General features: G+C 37.8%; 1 protein-coding gene across 1 annotated transcript in view; it reads right to left on the bottom strand.

Annotated features, from left to right (window-relative positions):
* Positions 1-12044, bottom strand: part of CD109 (CD109 molecule) — a 112283-nt gene that overhangs the window by 44947 nt on the left and 55292 nt on the right. The window contains 7 exon segments of the mRNA XM_015569385.1: positions 1163-1315; positions 1794-1993; positions 3286-3325; positions 4001-4225; positions 6906-7015; positions 7842-7983; positions 8251-8347. Coding sequence (XP_015424871.1) covers positions 1163-1315; positions 1794-1993; positions 3286-3325; positions 4001-4225; positions 6906-7015; positions 7842-7983; positions 8251-8347 — 967 coding nt within the window.

Here is a 12044-nt window from a genome sequence, read left to right as displayed (position 1 = left end):
ATATCCTTTTCCTTAAACGCGCTGGTGCCTCGCGCTGGCCCGGTCGTGGAGCATCAAGTCCCAGAGACTCTGACCACTCCTAACGGTGTCAAACGGGCTGCTCCCTCCGGAAAAAAAAAAGAGAGAGAGAGAGAGAGAGAGAGAGAAAAAAAAAGAGAGAGAGAGAGAGAGAGACAGCGATAGAGACAGGAAGCACAGAGAGCATGAGTGATAAAAGGTGTGTGTGTTTGCGTGTGTGCACGTGTGCATGCACATATAGGGATGAAAAAATAAAAATATTTAAGATGTTTATAAAGTTGTAAAATGATAGCTATTACTATATTCAGTTAAATCAATTGCAAGATGCTATATACTTTTTAGAATAATGTGAATTTTAGAAAAGGCAAGAGAAAAATATGACCAATGGGCTATAAATGAGTTGTGTTTGTTTTTTAAAGGATTGAAAAAAAATTAGCTGCATAGACCGAAAAAAAGTATAATTTTCCTCAAGAGTATTAATTTTAAAATAAGATGACCAAATTAGTATAAGCATATATATCTTTCTTCCTGCCATTGTTAATCACTGTACATAATCAATTAACAGGCATAAGTTATACAATCTAGATTTCAACTGGCACTGGTACACAAGGATAAATCAAGAACTTACAAATAAAACTGTAAGGACTAATAAATAGGGTATTCGTTTGTGTAAAACTAGACATTCACATACTTCTTGCTTTGTAAATTTTCTGAAGTTTCACATGATTTCACTCCCTCAATACACTGCAAATTTCTGATTCAATGTGGACTGTAATTGTTTCTAACCATATGTGTAGCCAAATAGAAGGTATTTCAAAACTATCAAAAGCTCTCTGGTCCGATGTCACCCAGAATTGGGCAAGTCAATTTCCCAGGACTGCCTCAAGAGTCTTAAATTAAAATATAGTATGAAAATGAGGGAAAACTGAAGGTGGCATTTCTCGTGTAAGACAGCAACGACAATGGACCACATAAGCCTCTTCCCAACATAAAGACTGAAATGCAGATCCTAGTTTATTTGGAAGCTTTCCTGGGAATTAACTACACCTAAAGAGGAACTAATGAAATTTCTTTCAGATATCTGACATCCTGCAATAGTTTCTCTTTCACGTGTATTTTTGGAAGGAGACACAGCTACACTCACATTTTCCATGGTAATATCATTTGAGGCGTTCATCAGGTACACACTTTTGTCAACAGCTACCATCCCCACTAGCGAGTAGGGCTGTGTCACAGCGACCCTCAGAGAGACGTTCTCAGATGGCTCAGCATGAGGTTTGCTCCAAAATAGGTTTACCTAGGAAAGGGAGAGAACTGGATTGATTTCACTGGTTAAAGCATTACTTACCAATAACAGAGCAACACTTCAAATCTAGCAAAAATTCCACAGTTGCCTTGGCTCAGAGATCATTCTGAAACCATACATAAGCCTTCTCTAGGAAAAACATATTTTTAAAAGTAAAAAACTTTACTGCCACAGTGTTTGCAAGTGATGGAACATCTCACAGGGGCATAAATCTAAATTACCCTTCACTCTCTATCTTTCCTCTTCCCTTTCTCCATCCCTCACAACTCAGCTCCCAGCCAGTGCTGGAGAGAAAGCAGCAGCACTACACATGTAGTAACTAAATATGAAGAGAGTTAAACATAGTTCTAGAAATGAATATAAATTTCTAACCAGTTTGGTTTAATGATACTTTTCCAAAGAAAAATTACATTTCTTATACTTCACAAACATAAAGTTTTATTTTAAACATCATTACCTGAAACCTTACCTTATTTTCAAAATCAACCTGAATATGAATTTTTAGAGCATCATTTATAATTTCCCCATCATCTTCAATATAATACACCATGACACAGGCTTTTGGAGCCCAAGAATTTTCTGGTATTAAAGAGAAGGTTGTTGAATTTTGCTTGCCCACAACCATTAACTGTCCCCTGGATATTACCTGAAAAACATGGTAGTTGAGTTTCATTTTATGTTAAAGCCAGTGAGAATTTCAACCACAGCTACATTTATCATGACTTTAACTATACACACAAATTTTTTTACTTAAACCAACTTCAAAGTCGATTTGAATGCCAGAAAGCCACCCTGACCAACACAGAGGGTACATGTAGGTTGGGAAATAGGAAAGGATAAGCCAAAGCAACACTGACTGAGGCAACCGTAGTAGTTTCACCAAGACTCTATTTTTTGCATTATTTACAATAGCCAAGATCTGGAAGCAACTTACACGCTCACTGAGAGACAATGGATGAAGAGGATGTAGTGGATATATACAATGGATATTAGCCAAAATATAATGAAATCTTGCCATCTACGACAGCATGGATGGTCTTAGAGGGCATTATGCTAAGTGAAATAAGTCAGACAGAGAAAGAAAAACACCACATGACTTCATATATATATGTGGAATCTAAAGAGCAAAACAAATAAACAAAACAAAAAGAAACAAACTCATAGATACAGAGAACAAACTGATGATTGCCAGATAGAAGGAGGATGGGGGATGGACAAAAAGATGAAAGGGGTTAAGAAGTACAAACTGCCAGGTATAAAAATAGTCATGGGGCTATAAAGTGCAGCATAGAAAATATAGTCAATAATATTGTAATAACTATGTATGGTGTCAGATGGGTGCTAGCCTTATCAAGGTGATCACTTCATAAGGCATGTAGATGTCTAATTACTCTTTGTACACTTGAAACTAATATAATAGTATATGCCAACTATACTTTAAAATAAATAAATAATTTTTAAGAAATTTTTTAAAAGTCTTTTTTTGAACGGAAGGAATACAGAGCATCTTTGGGAGACCTGGATTAGCAAAACTACAAGGCTAAGGGTAACAATTTTACTTTCTTTTTTGTTTTTCTTATAGTTTATAATTTTCTGCAGTGAAGATATGGGGCATATCTAATATAAATTTAAAATTTAAAAGTTAAATTTTAAATGTAATGCAACATTTCATTACCCATCTTAAATTGGAAATGCAAATATAGGCAAGGAAAGAAGACAGGCTATATTGTGATTACAGTATAAAAAAGACAGGCTAAAAAGTGTGAGGCTGAATTTTAAAAATAAGTAAGTTTAGCCTGGCCATTGTGGATCAGTGGTTGAGCATCAACCTATGAACTAGAAGGTCACGGTTTGATTCCCAGTCAGGGCACATGCCTGAGTTGTGGGCTCAATCCCCAGTTTGGGGTGTACAGGAGGCAGCTGATCAATGATTTTCTCTCATCGTTGTTTTTCTATCACACCATAAGCCGCCATGCTATTCACACTATTAAGAAAAAAGGCCTATAACAAAAGAAAAGGGAGCTATAAAATTGTATTTTTAGCAGCACCTTGAGAAAAGATTTACCCTGATGCACAATTACTGAAAAGCAAATACACTTTTACTTTTTTTTATGTAGGAAAAATACATTCCCCAGACACTAGATCTTTATCATTTCATAGCTTATACTATAAACAAAGTGATAGCTGTAAAGCACGGAAGAGTGTCTTCATCATCATGATCTAAGAGGAATAAAAGCATAGTCCTAACTTATTTCAGAAACAAAAGTATATTATTGGGAAACATTGTGAGAAGGGAAAATGATACAAAAAAGGATTCCTTTCCTTTTCTCCACAACACAGAGCTCATTTACAAGCAAGAAATCATATTTGGCTCCTGCCAAAGCACAATTTCAAGTGATTGAGAATCAACCTAGACTTGGAGTTTGGGGAGCTTCTCCATCATATTTTCAGTTTGCTCTATTTTACCATGCTTTGCAAAATGAATGAATGAGGAAGCATTCAGTATAACCTTGAGAGACTGTCATTAAATTACTTTTAACACTTTCCCCCATTTTTAGAAATAGAAACATGTCCACTTCCTGTGCACTTTGACCTCCAGCAGATTGAATGCCTACCACAAGGTTACAATTTTAATGATGTTACTACAGTACCATAATGATGGAAAACAGATGGTACCTTTACTTGCAGCTGAGTGGAATTGTCCAGGATTGGGAATCCAATCTTTAAGATTCCATTCTGGGGGACAGAATAATTTAGGACCTGGGAAGCTTCTAGTTCCTGATTTCTACTATTCCATCCTCTCCCGTACTCTGTAGAGTTTCTCTGTATCACCATTACTGTTATATTATTCATTCTTTCTTCAAGGGTCAGTTGCTTGCCATCAGAACGTGCTACCTTCACCTAATAATCAAAACACAACATTTTAAAAACAGGTTACAAGAGAAGCCAAGGAGCCTGGCTGGCATGGCTCAGTGGTTGAGCATCGACCCATGAACCAGGAGGAAACAGTTCGATTCTTGGTCAGGGCACATGCCCAGGTTGCTGGCTCAATCCCCGGGGGCGGGGGGTCGCGGTGGTGCAGGAGTCAGCTGGTCAATGATTCTCTCTCATCATTGATGTTTCTATCTCTCTCTCCCTCTCTCTTCTTCTCTGAAATCAATAAAAATGTATTGAAAAAAGAGAAAGAGAAGTCAAGGATTTAACCCCTTCCCCGGTAGAAACGTGTATACACGTTTTCACAAAATGTTCTTTTTCAGTCGTCGACGAGTATACTAAGAAAATATGGTAAAAAAAATATGGTTTGTAGGAAGACGAGTTACAAACTGTTTTCATAACCAGCATCAAAAATACTATATAGAACCAAAATAAAAAAATTAGTCTGAAAAAGAAACGTTTTTAACAAAAAAATTGTTGGGGAAGGGGTTAAGTTCAGTTGAACCCAGTTTCCATCAATAAAACCAAACTATCAAAATTATTAGTGGCACCCTAACTTCCTGATGATTCCACTGATGACTCCCTTCTTGATATTATAGCTTCTCTTGCCTTCAGTGGTTCCCCAACAACCTCCTTCACTTCACACCCCTCTTCCTCCATCCTCTCGGTGCCCTTCTTGGTTCCTTTTCCCCTCCCCTAAATGTGGAGATTTGTCAAGACCAAATTATCAATGATCTGTTCTTCTGTCTTCCTACTGCCATCCATACCTCACTCTGGAGCTCATGCTCAACACCTCTAATACCTGCAGGATATTTCTACTTGTATAACCTTGTCATCTCAAATTCAACACATTTAAAACTGAGTAACCTTCTCACCAGTCCTCTTTTTACTAACACCGCAATTCTGCCAGGCTTGTCTCTGAATTTTCCCTCCCTTTCCACACCTCCCAAATCTACTGTACACCAAGTCTTATACTGTACTTCTCTCTTTCACCCTCTCCACTCCCACATCCAGCACATGAGGTTGCCATCCTCCTGCACAGGCCCTTGGTCAGTCTCCCTGGAACACTGCTTCCACCTCACCCCTCCCACGTTCACAGGCTCCTGGGCTCTTCACTGCCTGGAGCATAAAGTTCAAACACATATGTGAGCCATTCAGGATGCTCTACAACTCCTCAAGGTCTGCCTCCTGTTTTCTTCTTGACGATTCCCAGACACAAGTTCTCTGCTGCAATTGCGCTGGTCAAGTTGCGTCTCAGCTCACCTTGCCCTCCACCTCCCAACCCCACACCCAAACATGTAAAATCCTTGTTTGATCTTCTAACAAATAGCTTAAAGTTTCCCCTTCCACAGAGCATCCCTTTAATGACCCTCCTCCCTATCCCAAAGGCAATTCTTCCTCCCTCAGCTCATATATATTTTTTTTATATTTCATATATATATTTCAGAGAGGAAGGGAGAGGGAGAGAGAGATAGAAACATCAATAATGAGAGGTAACCATTGAACGGCTGCCTCCTGCATGCCCCCCACTGGGGATTGAGCCTGAAACCCGGGCATGTGCTCTGACCAGGAATCAAACCCTGGATCCTTCAGTCCACAGGCTGGTGCTCTATCCACTGAGCCAAATCAGCTAGGGCTCTTGTTGTTTCACTCAACTCATTTGGAAGTTACTATAGTTTTTGGTTTTTGGTGTTTGGTTTTACTTACTTACCTTTTCAAACTGTCAATTATAAGGTCACTGAAATCAGAAACTATCTAAAATTTCTCTTGAGTCATTCAATAAGAAGGGACGCCTCCTTTCTTTAAAGGAAGGATCAACAAACTGCAACAGGTTAGGAGGCCAAGTCCAGTCTCTGTAAATAAAGTTTCACTGGAACAGAGCCACCCACGTCGGTTACAAAGTGGCTGTGGCTGCTTTTATGCTACCACGGCAGAGTCAAGTAGCTCTGACAGAGACCACATAGCCCACAATGCTGAAAATATCTGCTATTATCTAGCCCTTTGCAGAAAAAGGTTGTTGACATCTATTTAAAATCCCTGTAGAAATGTATTCATGACACTTAGCCTGCCTTGAATTCTAGTTGTGTGTGTGTGTGTGTGTATTTTCTTGTCACCATCACAAAAACTGTGAATCCAGGGCAGGGACTGCGTCTTTCTCATCTCTCCAGCCCAATAGATCACCATGCCTTACACAGTGTCAACATTCACTTGATTAACAAGTGATAGTTCAACATTCTCTTAAAAAGGGGGAAAAATGAGTAGATTTGTTGATCATTTTTTAATGCTGCCTCTTTGCTAGAACTAAAATTAGTCACTATAAAAATCTAATTAAAATTGAATAATTTTGATCAGCATCTAATTCCTTCAATGACTTTATAAAGACTTCATTGTAACAACCCAAATCTAACTTAAATGGGTTATTAAATAAATTTCTAAAAATACCTTTGTTGGAAACTACCCTTTTAGAAAAATTAGACAAAAGTCATTTGGACACAATTCTATATACCCCATAAATTTAAATAGGAAAAGTAATCTGTCCACTTTTAGCTTAAATTTTTAGAAAAGCACTGAAAAAAAATTATTTTGCATTTTGTTTCATTTAATTGAACTTAATGCTCTTAGGTCACTGATAAATATCCCAACTTACAGTGACTGTGAAGTTGAGAGATGGCTTCAAGACAGTAGCATAATCAAAGAAATCAATGGCGTACTCATGCTGCTTGAAAAATACATTGGAGCTTGCATTTCTTGAGATACCTGTTTTGGAAATTACATCATTTAGAAAGCCAAAGTTGTAGTTCACCAACAGCTTCTAGCCACCAAACTTCTCCATCTGAGCTAATTCCCCAAGGGGCTAAGATATCAGGGCACAGAAACCTCATTCCCACATCGGCTTCTGCGGCTATTCTGTCCTCCGTGGGTCCCTTCTAAGCACCATTACTGGCACCCCAACAGATTAAGGCCATTGACAGAATAGTCTTTTGCTCTTTGGGGGATTGGTGAAAGCTGTTGAAATAGCAACAGAAAGATCCACATAATTAACTTTTATTTTATTATTAAGAGAAAACTGTCTGGGAGCAGGTGTGATTTCAGAAGATGTTAAGTGATTTAAAAAAAAAATAAAGATGGTCAGTCAGCTAAAAAGGTATGTCTTTCCACGTAGTTCTCATGCTGAAAATAAAGAACAGAAATGGAAAAAATTACGACTATCTATCACATGTGGTTGAATTACAGACTTTTATAGGAAATAAATTTCCCCTTCGTGATGAAAACATTCTGCACACTGGACTAATGAACAGTTGTGACAATTTCAGCATTTAACAGCATCTTTAGAAAGGCAGTGATGTTCCCAGACAAACATGCTAGTTATAATAAGAAAAATGACAGAGCAACCCTGGCCAGCATAGCTCTCTCACATCGATCTTTCTCTCTCTCTCTCCTCTCTCCTCCTCCTCCTTCCTTTCCTAAAATTAATGGAAGAAATATCCTCCAGTGAGGATTAACAAAACACAAAAAAAAATTAAGAAAGATGACAGAGCAGCACCACATATATAACTGTACCTTCATTTCAAAGTCTACAAACCTGTAAGTGATTCTGTCACCGTGGCTAAAATTTCTACCGGCCCAGGGGATGATGGAGACATGTGTTCAGAAAGCTGATCTGAAAAATTCATTAACTTTTTCATCTCTTCGTCATTAAAAGAGAAGTTTGCAGATCCATTTATCTGTTTTGTTAAAAAAAATTAGTTTTATTCTTCACTTTAGCAATCCAAATTTTAGAACTAAAACTCAAACTAAGTCACATTTAACAATGTGACGGCTCTGGTTTGACTCTAATCACTATAAAAGGGTAAATTCTCACTTATCCAATGTCAAAAGCTCTTTTTTTCTTACACTTGGTTATTTTGTTAATTCAGTACAAATCTTATTTCTAGAAAAAGAATGCTCATAGTTATCCCCATTACTAGTTGTAAGACATCTGTAAAAGTTACCTTAAATTTTTTTGTAATATTTTTCTTAATGCCCCAAAAAGATAAAGGTGAAAATGTAAGTGTTACATCTCCTTTCACAGGCTTCCCATAGGTATACCTGAAAAATAATAAGTGGGTGGGGTGTTTTTTTTACATTTTCAATTTGATATTATCAAACTAACACAATTAAAAATATTACTTTCAATAGCATACACTGGCAACCCAACTTAAAAGGATTATATTAAAATATACTCTTACTACAAATTTTCAAAACTAAGCAGTGCTAAGTGTCCTTAATAAATAGTGATCCTTGGAATTAAGTCTCCAAAATAGGAAGACTTTCAACTACACCACCTCAAAGCAGTTCCTAGAACACACTTTCCCCAGACTCTAATCATTTCAGAGACCCAGAGACAATACATAAGTGGAAGTGACAGTTGTCTGCTCAAAGATTTTTAAAAGATTATGAAAACCTTATCTTCCAGAAATCTGGCCTGACTGGCCCATTAACCCAATGCATGCCTAGGAGACTTCACAGTGTTTGAACATTTTAACGTGTTTGTTGAAACTGCAATCACCATGGTTCATTGCTGCATGTTTCAATATTAATCAGGAGGACTTATTACACCAAACATGCTAGGGCACCGAATGGGCTCGTGGCTCTCAAACATTTTTTTTTCAGGAAATTTTAAAATAAGAGTACATGGGGTTTTTTTAAATGCATAGTACCAAAATTAACTTCTTGAATTAAATCTCATCTCTGCTACTTACACTCTATGTATTAATTTCACCCCCTCTCATGATGAGAAAGTCTCTTCATGTGAAGGAAAGGCAATCTTTAGTAAATCATTTTCTTGCCAGAAAGCCTTTTTTAAATGTGTTTCCTGGGTTCCATCCATGTCTATGTGAAATGTTGAGCCAAATTTGGATGTCGATTTTCCTCTGCACTATAGAAATCAAACAGCGGCTCCTGCTTCCCGAATCCATTAGTTGAACACAGAAACTGTCTGAATCAACTCAACTCAAAAGTCAATGGTAAAATGTAGTAAACTCAAAATTAAGAATAAAATAAATCAGTCTTCAAATGATAACAGTGAAGTTAGTGGAAACCTGGGTTAGCAATTTCAGTATCAAATTTATTTATTCAAAAGAGAGCTCTCAAAACCTAACCTTGCTGTATCTTATTAAAGTTTAAACAAATGCATATCTATAATATCATAATATTGTATCTTAAAAGAATGATATCACGTGAGTAGTACAGGGAACTTTAAAAGCCAGACATAATTTAAAGTATTCTCAGACACAAATATTTTTTAATTTTGATTTAAATGTGAAGCAGATTTAGCTTCCCAAGCCCCAAGCTGATTATAATAACTATAAAACAAGGATACTGGCAGTTACTGTCCTAAATAGAAGCTGGGAGCATTTGGGATACACTAATTTTTCAGAAAGTAGTAGTTTGGCAACATTTTAAAAAGCAAATCAAAGATATTCTCTTTATAATTCTCTAGAACTGTGGTTAGTGGGAAAGAATCTATTATTTATTTTAATAAGGTGGGAATAGTGAGCAGATGTTCAAGTTATAGATTTCAAAACTAAAAAGAGATTGTTAACCCTCTTCTTTGGGTAATGTGCAATGCTTTGCACATTAACTATGCCTAGATGAAACAGATGGTTACTAGCAAAAAAGCAACCTAAACCCGGCTGGTATGACTGAGTGGATTGAGTGCTTTCCCATGGACCAAGAGATTCTGGGTTTGATTAATGGTCAGGGCACATGCCCAGTTTTGGGGCTCAATTACCCAGTAGGGGGCATGCAGGAGGCAGCTGATCAATGTGTCTCTCTCATCAATGTTTCTATTTCTTTCCATCTCCCTTCCAGCTTGGAGCTGAAACCTTATGGACCATATTGTTTATCCACTTGTTCTTTCAATAGTACTTATTAGATACCAACTCCATGACTAGCACTGTACTAGGCACAAAGATGCATTGATAAGCAAGAAACAGACCCACCTTCAAAAAGGTGGACTAGCAAACAGCAGCACTATGTGACTAGAGCTATGAGAGGTATAAAGACAGATGGTTAGGGGAAGTAGCCAAGCCTTGAAACAGCCTATTGTAAAGGCTTATTGGTCAGAAAAAGCATTTTGCATTCTTGAAAGCACAAGTAACATTTGGAAATAGAGTTTGGGAGGTTAGAGAAGGGTTTGAGTGAGATATACAAAAGTCCTTTGAAAAGAGCCCAACTGGCATAGCTCAGAGGTTGAGTGTCAACCTATGAACCAGGAGGTCATGGTTCGATTCCCGGGCAAGGCATATGCCCGGGTTGCCATCTCGATCCCTGGTGGTGGGCATGCAGGAGGCAGCCAATCGATGATTCTCTCTCATCATTGATGTTTCTCTCTCTCCCTCTCCCTTCCTCTCTGAAATCAATAAAAATATATTTTTACAAAAATTAAAAAAGAACTTTGTAAGATATCCTAAAAATTTTGAACTTCGTCCTCAAGGCAATGGTCTGAAAATTTTCATGCAAAAGAGTCAAAATTGATTTGTCTTTAGCCTAAAATAAAGAGAGAAGAAGAAGAAGGGAGAGGAGGAGGAGGAGAGGGGGGAAGGGATAGGAGACGAGGATGGGGAGTGGGAAAAGGCGAACAGCAGCAAGAACTCTGGATGATTCAGCGTAGAGAAAAGATTGAAGGATAAAACTGAAGTCAGAAAAAACTTTTCAGAAACTACAACAGTAACTAAGGAGAGAAAAGTGATGTTGGCCTGAATCAAAACAGTGGCAATGGAGATGGATTTGAAAGAAATTATGGAGTTAAAACAAACAGCATTGGATATTGATTAAATGTGGAGATTGAAGGAGTGGGAAGAGTGCAGTAGGAAGAGTGACTTGGGCAGCTAAACAGATAGTGGTGCAGTCCACCAAGATAAATCACAGAAAAGAATAAGATTTAGTGGAAGATGACTAGTTAAAGAATCTGTGGGATACCCAGCGAGAGAAGACATGAGGATCTGAATCTCAATACAGAAATATGGACTAGAGATATAGATTCGGGTGTCACGACTTACAAACAGTAGCAGAAGCCCTGGCCATGGAGAAGATAATTCAGATGTGTAAAGAAAGAAGACAGCCAAAGATGGAACTCTGAGAAATAAGAACTTTTCAAAGATAGGCAGAAGGGAGTCGCCTTCAAAGAGTCTCAAAGGAGTAGCCAAAAAGAAAGAAGGCGGTGGGGCAGGGGACGAAAAGAAATAGAGAGGACAACAATGTCAGATCTACAAAGCAAGGAAAGGTAAAAGGAGTTTCAGTGGCATGACTCAGGGCGAAAGGCAGATTGTAGGGTGCTGAAGAATGACTGGAATGTAAAGAAGTGACAAATGCAACTCTAAGTAGGCTGGGAAGATAGGGCGGTATTGTAAAGGAGACAGGAGATTCAAGGGAAGGTGTGTTTCTTTTAATGACAAATATGTTTAAACACATAGTGAAGATGCCACTAAAGAACAAAATAGAAGAAATCAAGGCGCAGGTAAAAGAAGAAGTGAGATTGGGAGCCTCTGATAGGAGGCAGCATCCAAGGCCTAAGTGGAGGGACACAGAAGAATCTCCTCTGAAGGGAGAACAGATGTGGCTTTCATTATGACAGACATAAGATCATCATCTTCATCATCATTTCAATCTTTTCTGGGACACAGGATTTATAGAATAGGTCTATGCCAACTTTTTTAAAAATATATTCTATTGATTTTTTACAGAGAGGAAGGGAGAGGGAGAGAGAGTTAGAAACATCGATGAGAAAGAAACATCGATAAGC

Source organism: Myotis davidii, unplaced genomic scaffold (genome assembly GCF_000327345.1).
Source record: "Myotis davidii unplaced genomic scaffold, ASM32734v1 scaffold104, whole genome shotgun sequence".
NCBI classification, from domain to species: Eukaryota; Metazoa; Chordata; class Mammalia; order Chiroptera; family Vespertilionidae; genus Myotis; species Myotis davidii.
Note: the sequence above shows the minus strand (reverse complement) of the source record. Positions and strands in the feature narration are given on the sequence as shown.